Source organism: Eriocheir sinensis, chromosome 26, assembly GCF_024679095.1.
Source record: "Eriocheir sinensis breed Jianghai 21 chromosome 26, ASM2467909v1, whole genome shotgun sequence".
Taxonomy (NCBI): Eukaryota; Metazoa; Arthropoda; class Malacostraca; order Decapoda; family Varunidae; genus Eriocheir; species Eriocheir sinensis.
The window spans coordinates 10,073,582-10,087,694 of NC_066534.1; the positions used below are offsets into that span (position 1 = coordinate 10,073,582).

At 38.8% G+C, this 14,113-nt stretch overlaps 1 protein-coding gene across 5 annotated transcripts in view; it reads right to left on the minus strand.

Annotated features, from left to right (window-relative positions):
* Positions 1-14,113, minus strand: part of LOC127003745 (major facilitator superfamily domain-containing protein 8-like) — a 97,488-nt gene that overhangs the window by 9,086 nt on the left and 74,289 nt on the right. For all 5 annotated transcript variants that reach the window (XM_050870734.1, XM_050870732.1, XM_050870731.1 and 2 more), the window contains exons 5-7: positions 9,142-9,269; positions 4,525-4,638; positions 680-891 (exon numbers count right to left, since the gene is read on the minus strand). In XM_050870734.1, the coding sequence (XP_050726691.1) occupies positions 680-891; positions 4,525-4,638; positions 9,142-9,269 (454 nt within the window). The remainder of the gene's footprint in view (positions 1-679; positions 892-4,524; positions 4,639-9,141; positions 9,270-14,113) is intronic.

Here is a 14,113-nt window from a genome sequence, read left to right on the forward strand (position 1 = left end):
ATATTCAGAGAAACATATAGTTTGCTGCAAAATATTAGAGTGGCATTTCACTACTTGGATGGGGACATGAAGAAAATAATAACAACATTGATTAGACCAAGGTTAGAGTATGCAGCGGTTGTTTGGTTACCACACAGGAAAAAGGATATAAGGAAACTCGAAAGGATTCAAAGGATTGCGACTAATTAAGATGGTACCAGTACTATCAAATATGTCATATGAGACTAGATTGGAGGAAATGGGCTTACCAACACTCAAAGAAAGAAGAGAAAGAGGAGACCTGATAGCATTGTACAGGAATACAAGTGGAATGGAAGCGTTGGATAGAAATGACTTAATTGAGACAGAAGGGGGGAGGCAACTAAGAGGACACAGCAAGAAATTAAGAAAGGGTACTTGTTTTAAAGACATAAAGAAATACAATTTTCCATATTGGAGTGTGGATACATTGAATGGACTAAGCAATGACATTATGGAAGTGGGCAGTGTCCATATAATGAAGGAAAAGTTGGGCACATATAGATTGGGAGACAGGACTGTCTGGGCTTGAGTTCAGGCCTGTATACTACAAATAGATAAATTCAAATTGGTAAACACATCTGACCTTTGGTGCTCTGAACTAACAGGTTGAAATCGATAAATAGAGCTTCAAAGTATGAACACAGTTAAGCAGACTAACCTTAAAAATGCAGGGAAGGAAGAGGATTAAGTTAATGAGTCCTAGGAAGCAGCCAATCCAGCCTGTGGCTGTGTACATATTCCACTGTATCTCCAGGTTACTAACTGAAGTCTCATCCTCATCCTCTGCCTCTGTCATGTTAGCCACAGCTGTTGAATTTGTGACCCCACTTGTATCCTTGGAAAAAGCCACAGCCAATGCTGCCTGAATGGCTGTAATATGAAGAAAGAGTTGGCAGAATTAATTATCAGTGATAATGGCATGTTGCAGTTACAACATTTTAAATACCAAAGAAAAACAAAATGGAACACAGTTTTGACAGTCAAAATGAAATACAGTTTTGACACTGGGAGTAGGCAGCTAGACAGCTGCCAAAATGGGCATAAACCACAACTACCCCCTCTTCAGATCCTAACCACAAGAGGTGTCTTGATAATTCCAATTTTTTCTTCATAAATTTCTGCAGCATTCACAGTCTTCAATCGAATTTCCATTCTGTGAAACACCATCTTCCCTGCTCTAAACCTTACCTTCTCTTCCTTACCAAAACACAGGTCTCTGAGGCTATTGTCAGTAATCTCTGCTCTGTTCCATTCTATTAGCTCTCTCCTTTTAATCGAAAGCTGGATGTTGTACATATCTATGTATGCAATGACATCACTTGCTCTTGTGCCCACGACTTTGATTATTCTAAATTTTCCACCACCTGGCTAAGATTTAATTGTCATTCTATTACTAAATATGTCTGTGCTGTTAATTTTTCACTTAACTCTACCAACTCTGTAAAATTCTTTGACTATCTGAATTCCAAAGTGGAGCACATCTTGAATGTCTCTCCTTTTGCTGAATTCTCCATCTTTGCAGATTTCACTGTTAACCACCAGCTTTGGCTTTCATCCTAGCCTGGTAAACAAGCCTAGAACTTTGCTCTCCTCAAAGATCTAAAGCAGCTGTTGCAGCACACCACACATATCCCCTAACACTAGATCTCTCCGTAACCTTCAATCCTTCAGCTTATTCTGCTAAACTGTTCTCTTTGTTGGGCTCCTCTGATCACAACCTTATTTCCACATTCTGTTCTATCATTTCTGTACAACCTTTGGACCCACCAAAGAGGCAATGCTTTTGGCATTAAGCTCTAGTTGAGGATGTTCTTTTCCAATTTCCTGTGGAATGATTACTGCTTCCAGGTCAGAGACTCCTCTGTGTGTGCCCAGTGCATAATGGAGGTGATTGTCTCTGGTGTTCCTTTTCTCTTCATGCTAAAAAGCTCTGGTTCAGTCACACTTGTTCTCCTGCTATCAGAGATAAATGGACAGCTCACAAAGCCTTTATACTGCTGCTAATCATTATCTTTCTATTTCTGCCCTAAATCACTCCAAACCTATTGTTCAACTCACCAAAACCTCTTTCATCAATAGAAAATGCCAACATCTTGCTTTCTCAGGTTCTTCTAGAGCCTTCTGGCACCTAGCCAAAAATATCTCCAACAATTTCACTTCATCTTTCCCACCTCTCCTTAGTCTTGTTGGGGTGCGTCGCCTCGCCCACCCTACGTCACCAAGTCCGGGGATCCCTCCAGGCAAGTCTCCATGCAGGCCCCCTTCCCATCCTGAGTACCCCCTGCTAGGATCTATTGACTTGCTCAAGCCACAAATTGTGGGCATCCCCTTGGCCTCCTCCACTCAGGTTTGTCTCTTACAGAAACAACCCGATGGGCAAGGTCGGCTTCTGAGTGACGTGCCACATGCCCGTATAGCCAGAGTTGGCATTGACAGAATATGGGGGCCTTGAATCAGTCTCACAGAGTAGTTGGCGGTTTGACACAAAGTCATTCCTGCAGTATCCCATGATTCTGCATACACTTATTACCCAAGGCATCAGTCTGCCTCTCCAAGTCCAGACTAGTGTCCCTATGGACACTAGTCCTTGTCTTGCAGCCACAGAGTAAGACAGGGAGCACAAGGGACTTGAAGATTTGGATTTTTGTCCTTCTACATTGGTATCAACAACGCCATATACCCACACTGAGTGAGTCCATAGCACCGTGGGCCAAGCCAATCCACCATAAGACATACCGGTGAGACCCAACATTGTTCTGAACTACACTACTAAGGTATGTGAAATTTTCTGACATCTCAATGTCCTCACCACACACATGAACAGACTGTACTGTTTCATCTAGTAAGCCTCCAAACACCTGTACCTTGGTCTTGGCCCAGAGACCTGAAGTCCCAAGGGGTTCGCCTCCTCATGCAGTGCCTGTGAGCCATCACCAGAACCTCCAGAGACTCCGCAACGATTACTGCATCATTGGCAAATACAAGGTCAGTGACCCAGGTATTGGTAATAGCTAGATGCTCCACAATGACTCTGGTCCACAACTCTGCCTAGTACCCAGTCCATGCAAGTGTTGAAAAGCGATCGGGCCAGGACACAGCCATGCCTCATTCCCACGTTCACGGGAAAGAAGCTGGACAAGCCCTCCCCCCTCCACACTTCACAGCACTCTCAGTCCCAAAATACAGGCCAGTATGTATAATGGGCCCCCAAGAATAAAGCTTGATTCCACCTTGGTCCATCCATATGATGAAACCTAGTATGGATGGGTTCAAGTTCCATTTACCAGAAAGATAATCAATAAAGTTGTGAGAAAGAGAATCTAAAATTATGTGAGTTTGTAGGTGAAATATCCCTCCTTGGGAAAAAATCTCTACCTTTTGTTCAATAATTTGTGATTATCCACTTCAAACTCTCTGTTATTTCAATAATATATGGCACATGAGAAAGACTACAAAAGGTATACTGCTCTTAATTTTGGTCTGTGCATGTGTTAACAAATATAATCTTCATGACTGCATTTTCTACTTTTGTAAGCCAAACCAGTATCAAATAAATAGATGAATATGCCAATATAGGCTACAAATGAACAAGATATCCTAAAGGCTGAAGATAATGATAAGGACTACAACTATATGCCTTAATACCCACAAAAATGTTTGGAAAAAAGTTCATATGAAAGGATAAGCTAATGCATATTTTCATGTGACCATGGTCAGTCCTGCTGACTTCCTGTTCAATCCCCAATAAAGTTATGTGGAAACTCCCATGCGGCCAGTTTTATCAAATTTGTTGAAGGGACTTGTCAATTATTTTTCCAACAAGGACAATTTCCATTTCTCATTTTTCCCTGTAAATATAAAGCCAACCTCCAAAACACTGTAAACATCCATGTGAAGTTATGCATTCTTGCCTTTTACATGTATATTGAATCATCCCTCAGCCCATCTACTTTTTTTTAAAAAGCAATGAATTCTTTACAGAATGACAAAACATTTCAAACAAATTCAGGCAGACAAGTATGTATGAGCATATATTGTGACTAATTTGTGAATATTTACAGATACAGTGCAGTATACATTACTAGACAAATACAGTCTTATGTACCGTAATTTCTACACATAGGTGTCTTCAATTTGTGTCTGCCAAAGATTTATGATTTCAAAGTTCATGGCTACAGTACAGTGGAAAAGAAGTGATAAAGTGTAAATGAGTTTCAAGTCTGGCTCTGCTGGTAGCCTGCAGTTGACAAAAGTGATGGGTGTATGTAAACAAGTTATAGAAACCTTTTCCATCATAATAAACTCTGGAAAGACGCAGGCAAGAGTTCAACAGAGATGAATGGCACCTGAGACAGTAGAAATAAATGTATTAACCTCGGGTAAAGAAATGGCATTATACAGTATCTTTAAGAGAGAAAAACAGGGTTTTGTCTGGATATTTTGAGTAACAAGTTATCACACCAATATGGCACAACAAGTGACAAGTAAAAACACTTGACTCACCAGGTCCAATGATGAATCCTGTAGCCTGAGCAGCAGAGGTGAAGCTCACAGCAGCAGTCCTCTCCTTTACAGTGGTGGAAGCAGATATATAGGAGCGGATGATAGCGATGTTAGCTAAGGATGGGTTAAAATTGAAAACAGGGTTAAAATGAAAAAAATGTAAGCATCATACAGGGGTCATATATAAAGCAGGTTATATATGATACAGTAATTTACATACTCCTAGAAGGAATAAATCATTGTTTGGTGATTAACTAATCAATTATATCTCCTAGGAAAACTGGGTGATGATGTAAAGAGGAGGGATAAGGAAGTAGGAATGATAGTAACTGTTTTAAGGGAATAAGTTTACTCAGTGCAGCAGGAAAGGTTTATAAATGGGTTTTAAATGTCAAGGAGCTGGGAAAGGCATATGACAGGGTTGTGAGGAAGGGCTAATGGGATATTCTGAGGATATATGGTATAGGATGACGTGTGTTTGAAGGGATCAGTTCATTTTGCAATGATATGAGTGTGTCTGTGCTTGTGGACGAAGAACTGATTGAGAGTTATGGGGTGGTGTGGGTGTGAGATGGGTGTGTGATGTAAGTACTGCTGTTTTATGTTTATATGAATGCTTGCATGAGAGAGATGAAAGTCAGGAATAGGGAATTTAGGTCCAATTAAGGCTGAAAGTGATAAGTATGGAGCACTCTTTGGTGGCAGGCATTTTTGCAGATGATAGTGTTGTCGGCAGAAAGTGAGAGGATGCTACAGAGAATTGTGAATGAATTTGAAAGGGTGCATAATAGGATTAAACTCTAACTAAAAGTTAACAAGAGTAAGGTTATAATATTTGATAAGGCAAGAGAGCAGACTACATGTTAAGTTTGCAAAGCCATAAAGAGTTAGAGCAGAGAGGATGACAGAGTGTAAGCTCTGATTAGGAGAAGAAACAGTGGAGGATGTAACTGAGCTTAAGTACTTAGGGATGGTTCTATGTAAGCATGGAGGGTGAGGTGAGAAAGAGAGCAATGAAAAACGGACAGGTATTAGGTGCTTTGGAAAGAGTTATGAAAGGAGAGTGGGTTAGCATGAGGATAAAGAAGGGTATAAAGAATAGTATTATCCTCCTAACCCTGCCATTTGCATCAGAGATGATGTGTCAGGATTGAGTGGAGAAAGCAAAAAAGCATGTATGAGATATTTTGTATGGGTGTAACAGCAAAGAGTGTGGATTATGCTGTGGTTGGATTGGAGAAGTGTGGTGGCATGAGATGGTTTGGACATGTGATGAAAATGAATGATGACATTGTGAGGGGAGTATACGAGGGCAGTATTGAGAGATGGCGTGTCAGTGAAAGGGCTTAAAAGAGTGGTTGAGTATTGGAGTAAGAAAGATGGGCAGGTGAGTATAACCCTGACTATCCAGTCCCTGATTATCTAGAATCCCCAGGTATTCGGCAGAAACCTGGCTGGTCAATGACTGAAAATATTCCAAGAAAAATCAATAAAAAATTACTGGTTCTGGGACTGGGTAAAAACATCCCAATGTGAAAGAACATCTTCACAGCACAGTTTATGTTCCAAGGTAATTTTTACCCTCTAAATATTTCAATATTAAGATGTATTTTATACCAACATAACAAGAGAAGAAGGTAAATTCGGGAACTGCGCCAGAAAATTTGACACGATGAAAAATAGCAGAGTACTAAGGAGTTGTAAGGAAATAAGTGTGAGAATATGCTTATGCACTACTTCATTTAGCCCTCATTTTTGTTTACTTATGGGTATATGTTTTCACCTTATTGTTGCAGAATTATGCTTATGTAATGTAGAATTTTCTCATGAAAACAGTATTTGCTTCAGCTTTTCTTGATATATCTTCATTTGGGGGAGGCGGTGGCTGAGTGGTTCTAAGTCTATATATACCAAGTCAAGTCACTCTGCTTTAAAACTGCGACCGGTACGCGCAGGAGGCGGTTTTGGGGCGGAGCAGCGGGATGACGTCTCTTGGAGCATAAAAAAAAAAAAAAAAAAAAAAAAAAAACGCCAGTTCAGGGGTGACTAAAGTTGGGGCCGTATGTGCACTCTGGATGTGCATTCTCGCCTTCTTTCACAGCGCGTTCAGGCAAGCCACTGACGAAAAAATGTCTTTTTATTGTGCTATTGCGTAACTGTAATTTCAATGACTACAAACGGTGGTGTGGGGTGTGAGGGAGGGCATGTTGAAATGATTGATTTAAATTAGTCCTCCTTTTTTCGTTTCTACATTCTCTAGTTTGGCTCCAAGCAGTGTCACGCATAAACCACGCCTCGGCCGTGTCTCCTCCCACAAACTTGCGTATGACTTGACTTGGTGTATATAGACTTAGGAGTGGTTAGCGTGCGGGCCCCGCATTCACCGCGTTCTGGACGATGCGGGTTCGAATCTGCTGCTACCACCTGGGATTTTTCAACCACCGCCCGAGTGGCCTAAAACTACCCACATGCTGTCCTGAAGACCACCCATCAACCCGGACTCTAGAGGAAACCGTCCAAGTGAATCAAGAATGAGCTGCGGTGGCCTGCATGAGCCAAGAATAGATGGCGCCACTATAATAATAATAATATCATAATAATTTTATTTCGCATATCAACATATATAAAGAACAGGACAAGTAAACGAACGAGAACAAAATCGAGATACATAATTATACATTCAAATAGAAGACAGCTTAATGATAACATGCGTGTGCACGGCACACTTATGCACAATCTACACATACAGAAAGCCCAGCCACTCCCGCCGCATAGATCCACATTCATAGGCCGAACTCTGTCTGACGGAGGTGATCGTGATGATGGAGTTCCCAGATTGTTCCACTCAACTCATACTGTACGGCTACGCGGCTTGGCGACGCAGCACAGCCAGACAGTTCATCCCGTGCTCGGTGAAAGCCAAGGATGAGGTAGTCCATTTAGGACGCCCCAGAAGCCGCTTGAGGATGTCGTTATGACAGACCCTAAGACGGTTCATGGAGGCAGCCCTATATATATACCGCGACCACAGCGAGTTGCAGTAGAGAGTAGCAATGGCTCCTGAATAACTCCAACTCCACCTCCGTGCTACAGAAGGAGAATTTCCTCAGCAGCATGTTGCCGATGACTGTGAGCTTGGTGGTCTGCTTCTTGATGTCATCATCATCGGTCCGTTCCCTGTTGATGACATGGCCCAGGTATGTGAATCCATCCACAAATGTAAGTGCACTCCTACTTAGCCACGCTGATGTCTGGTAGGCCACCCTGGAGTGTGGCGGCGGCACTACCATGCACTCTGTCTTGGCGGTGTTGTAGACAATATCGTGCGTGGCAGCATACGCCTGACACACTACAATAAGGTCCTGCAGAGTGGGCGCCATCAGTACCATGTCATCAGCATAACTCAGCGAGTTGATGCACCTATCATGTAAGTGGCAGCCTGTGCCTGTGTCACGCAGAGCGGCAGTGATATCATCCGTGTAGACGTTGTACAGGTAGGGAGATAGCTGATCCCTGACGTCGCTACGATGTCGTGCGTAAATGCCGATTTCGGAAATTTTCAAAATCGCCAGCCGTCGCAGAGCGAAATCGCGGATGTGTGATCCCAGCATATTTAACGCTCTAGAGAAAGCGTCTGCCTAGGTCTGAAGTGTCCAAACTTTTTTAACAGAGGGCTACATGCGGAAAATCTACGAAAGGTCGGGCTACTCAGTATATTTATGAATGGATATAGATTTTAGAGTTTATAGTTTTACAGGAACTACCACGTGTAGGTCAACTGGCCTCTTGCAGATTCCTTATTTTCTTATGTATGTATTTTTTTTTAAGGAATGTAATTAAATATCCAACTTTCTGTGGTATCATCTCCACTGTCTTGCTAGGTAATTTCTCCATCAAAACAGGGGAGATGAACCAACTAGAACTATCCCAAGTTCTCCAATTTCCTGAGGGTGCATTCTAGTTGAGCCCAAAATTCAGACAATGAACTTGCATTATGTAGGTACATAGGCGGTGTATGCTAGCAGCTCTTCGGCCATTTTCTGCTTAAATGGGGCTATGTTTTGTGTCGATCTTCAGTAATATAACAAGATGTGGCTTCATACTTTATCGATAACTCATGAGCCGGCAAGAAGACGGGAACAGGAGGCAAAATTCCAAGGGAAAACTTGCTACTCGATGACCATAGTACAACCGAGTTATTATATTATGCCAAAAGACAACTCCCGGATATGATGTGGATCATAATTTTTTTGTAAAATATATTGTCTGCCCTAAATTAGATTGGATGATACGTTAATGGAAGTGATAAAATGTACGTTGTTCGTGGAGATAACATGTAATGTATCAGTACCATCAGAAATTTGGTGTAGAAGTATCACCTATTTGTTTTTTTGAACCTTATAAGTAGAGTACATGTTTAGCATTGTGCATGTAGTATCTGTATATCAGACTTTGGGTATAGGTAGAGATACTATAGAGTGATATATAGGTTACTGGTCACTGAGTTAACATCACGTGTATTAATATTATATATATATATATATATATATATATATATATATATATATATATATATATATATATATATATATATATATATATATATATAAACAATACCTGAGCTGATGCCGACAATGAAGCGTGAGGTGATCATAACGGCACGGGCAGCAGAGCCAAACAAGCTCAGCACAGCGTAGAGGAAGTTTCCTATGCAGAATATGGCTACAGTAGCTATGAAGGCACCTCTGTGGGAAGAAGGGGAGACAAATGAGTTCAGTCAGTGACATCTCAAGTAATGGACGGCTTACTCTTTTGATTTTGCGGCGCCCTTGTCTTTAAGCCGCGAATTTTGGAAAAACAACCGTTGGTGCGAATCGCCATAACTCCCTTTTCTTCTGGGGCTACAGTAAAGTTTTTGGTATCAATCGACGGCAAAATGAAAGGGCTATATTTTATAATTAGCGACCGGGCTCGAAAACCGACTCGAAAGGGTCAAATATCGAATAAATTTACAAAAAACGACTCTGAAAAAAACTATTTTTGAGTTCCCAACCTTGAAACCCACTCATTTTTTTAGAATTTCAAAAACCTTATTTAACAAATGATTTAGCCCTACCAATGTGCTTTCCAATATGGTGCATAGCATTTTCTTACTCCCAGTAGTTTCGTCGCTAGAGCTCAAAACGTAAGCCCTGTCGTGAGCGATTTTGACGAACTCCAGACACTTTACCGATTTTGTCTAGTGTGGCATTGCTATTGCCTCTAGAAAGCTGTAATTTGGCATGTAGCCCCTCTACGCAATATAGTTTGACCAACTCGGAGGAGTATTTGATAGCTCGATTCCAAGTTTGTCGTCGAGCCGTCACAAAATAGCCTGTTTTTCGGCCCTTTTGCCGCGATTTGGACACGTCCTAGTTTTTTGCTAAAAACTTTTTTTTTATTTAATGCTTTCCATTTTTTTTTTCTGATTATCAATCTCTATTAAAAGAGCTTTCATTTACCACCAAGCACGCCTTCCTAGCTTCAGTAGTTTTTGCTCGAGCTCGACCAGAATTCGCGACGAACATTCGCCGAATCTGACTTCATTTCACGCGCCGCGACGAAAAACTTTCCTGACGCCACAAAAATTAATATATCCGCATAAAAATTCATATATGAACACTTCAATATGTTGACTAACTTGTATTAAAGCCACCTTAAGATATCTAAATAAAAAAGTCAATATTTTTTTATAATCATTTCACTATATAAATCAATTTATATTAAGGGCCTTATTATACATGTTATTTCTATTTTTTATTTTTTAGTATTCAACCATATTTCTTCTCATTTATGAATAATACATTTAATTTGCTTTCTTTTGATACCAAATATTATATATATATATATATATATATATATATATAAATATATATATATCTATATATATATATATATATATATATATATATATATATATATATATATATATATATATATATATATATATATATATATATATATATATATATATATATATATATATATATATATATATATATATATATATATATATATATATATATATATATATATATATATATATATATATATATATATATATATATATATGATTATAAGAAAATAGTATTTTTCTATTTAGATATCTTAAAGTGGTTTCAATACAAGATAGTCAACACACTGAAATGTTCATATGTTCATATATATATATATATATATATATATATATATATATATATATATATATATATATATATATATATATATATATATATATATATATATATATATATATATATATATATACAGTAACAAAGTAAAGCAAATTAAATGTATTATTCATAAATGGGAAGAAATATGGTTGCATACTAAAAAAAAAAAATTTATAATAAGGCTTAATATATATATATATATATATATATATATATATATATATATATATATATATATATATATATATATATATATATATATATAAAGTGAAATGATTATAAGAAAATAGTATTTTCTATTTAGATATCTTAAAGTGGTTTTAATACAAGATAGTCAACACACTGAAATGTTCATATATGAATTTTTATGCAGATATATTATTTTTTGTGGCGTCAGGAAGGTTTTGGCGCATGAAATGAGTCAGATTCCGCGAATGTTCGTCGCGACTTCTGGTCGAGCTCGAGCAAAAACTACTGAGGCTAGGAAGAACTGTTTGGTGGCAAATAAAAGCTCTTTTAATACAGATTAACAATCAGAAAAAAATTGGAAAGCATTAAATAAATAAAAAAAAATAAGCAAAAATCTAGGACGTGTCCAAATCGCGGCAAAAGGACCTAAAAACAGGCTACTTTGTAACGGCTCGACGACGAACTTGGAATCAAGCTATCAAAAACTCCGAGTTGGTCAAACCTCATTGCCAAGAGGGGCTACATGCCAAATTACAGCCTTCTAGAGGATATAGCAAGGCCACACTAGACAAAAGCGGTAAAGTGTCTTGAGCTCGTCAAAATCGCTCTCGACACGGTTTACGTTTCAAGCTCTAGCGACAAAACTACTGGGAGTAGGGAAATATTATGCACCATATTGGAAAGCACATTGGCAGGGATAAATCATTTGTCAAAAAAGTTTTTCGAAATTCTAAAAAAATGAGTGGGTTTCAAGGTTGGGAATTCAAAAATAGTTTTATTTCAGAGTCGTTTTTTGCGAATTTATTCGATATTTGACCCTTTCGAGTCGGCTTTCGAGCCCGGTCGCTAATTAAAAAATATAGCCTTTCATTTCTCCGTCGATTGGTACCAAAATTTTTTCTGTAGGCCCAGAAATAAGGGAGTTGTGGCGATTCGCACCAAAGCGGTTGATTTTAAAGGAGTCAATCGTGTTGCACTGGGCCACTGAAGGTGGCAGGTTATTCCAGTCTCGCACTACAGCGTTGGTGAAGAAAAATATATTGTAGTCTGAATTTACTTGTTTGCACTTCAGTTTTGTGCCATTATTTCTCGTTCGCAAAGTATCATCGATTATAAACAATTTTGATTTGTCCACATTCGTAAAGCCATTTAGTATTTCAAAACATTCGATCAGTTTTCCTGGGAGGCGACGTTTCTCATGAGAGAACATGGTAAGAATTGAGAGCCTCTCGTCGTAAGATTTGTTGCGCAAGAAAGAGATCATATTTGTTGCTCGACGTTGAACACCTTCTAATTTAGCAATTTTCTTTGCATGTTGGGGAGACCAAAACTGAACCGCATATTCCAAGTGGGGTCTGACTAAACTACTGTAAAGCGGAAGTATAAAAAAAAATTCTTAATGAAGCCAAGCATTCTGTTCGCTTTATTTGCTGCATCAATGCATTGCTGTGAGAATTTGAGGTTCGACTCGCTTTTGCCACCCAGGTCAATGACGCATTGAACGCTTTTGAGTTTAATGCCACGCATTTCGTGATAGAACCTATTATTTCTTGTTTCAACTTGAAGAACCTGGCACTTAACTATATTAAAGGGCATCTTCCATCTATCAGATCAAGCTGAAATTTTATGCAAATCTTCTTAGAGGCTTTGCCTGTCTGTGCGGACCGAGTTACCAATCTTTGTGTCGTCTGCGAATTTACTAATGATCGTTGATGTAAATAATGAACAGCACTGGGTCAAGAACCGAGCCCTGAGGGGACACCACTAGTGACAGGCGCCAACTCTGAGTTAAATTAATCCGTCGATCACCTCCCTTTGCTGTCTATTACTCAACAATTTGCGATCCATTGGTGTACCTAACCGTCAATATCAAATTACTGAAATTTATAAAGTAACTTATGGTGTGGAACTTAATCAAATGCTTACTGGAAATCAAGATATACTACGTCCATTGATTTGGTAATGTAATAAATTGAGAAGAGGCCATTATAAAAGGTCAGTGGGTTTGATAAGCAGGATCGCTTGTTACGGAAGCCATGTTATGAATCCTTGATTAATGAATGTCGCAAATGATCCTCTCGAGTAGCTTACCTACTACTGAAGTTTGACTAATGGGCCCGTAATTACCTGGTATTTTTTTGTTTCCTTCCTTAAAAACTGGTCTTACGTTAGCTATTTTCCAATCCAAAGGGACACTGCCTTGTCACAAGGACATAATGAATATGGTTGTGAGAGAGGAAAGTATTTTGCTCTTTGTTTCTCTAAGTATTATAGGATATAATTATATTGTCTGGTCCTGGGGCGGTATACTCAAATCACGCCTTCCCGACAGGCTCCAGTTGACAAAAGGCGCCGTTTGAAACGGCGCACCAACGGCGCCTTTCGTTTCGGCAGAATCACGATACACAAATGCCACAAATGCCAATGCCAAGTAGCATGGAACTAGCCACTAGAGTAAATATACTAAGTGCATGAAATAATAAATGTTCAACTGCCTTAAGAATCATTCATTAATTCCCAAACATCCCCATTGTATAAATATATATATATATATATATATATATATATATTTATATATATATATATATATATATATATATATATATATATATATGCGTATAAAGTGACCGAAGAAACTACTGCAGTAGTTTGCAGGAGAGAGAGAGAATTACATAGAATTACAAAGAAAATCAGACCACACAGACCCTATGGTCCAGACTAGGTGGTCTGTCCTTAAACCTAAGTGATTTTACATTAATCAGATGGCTCCAAAACGTTGCTTTTCTACTCTAGTTAATATTAAGTTCAAGGAAGCGACGGTCGAGCTTGTTTTTAAAGGAGTCAATCGTGTTACACTGGACCACTGATGGTGGGAGCTTATTCCATTCTCGCACTACAACGTTGGTGAAGAAAAATTTGGTGCAGTCTGAATTTACTTGTCTACATTTGAGTTTTATGCCATTGTTCCTCATTCGCAAAGTGTCATCGATCATAAACAATTTTGTTCTGTCTACATTCGTGAAACCATTAAGTATTTTAAAACATTCGATCAGTTTTCCTCGGTGGCGACGTTTCTCAAGAAAGAACATGTTAAGGGTGGAAAGCCTTTCTTCGTAGGATTTGTTGCGCAAGGAAGGGATCATTTTTGTTGCTCGACGCTGAACACCTTCTAGTTTAGCAATGTCCTT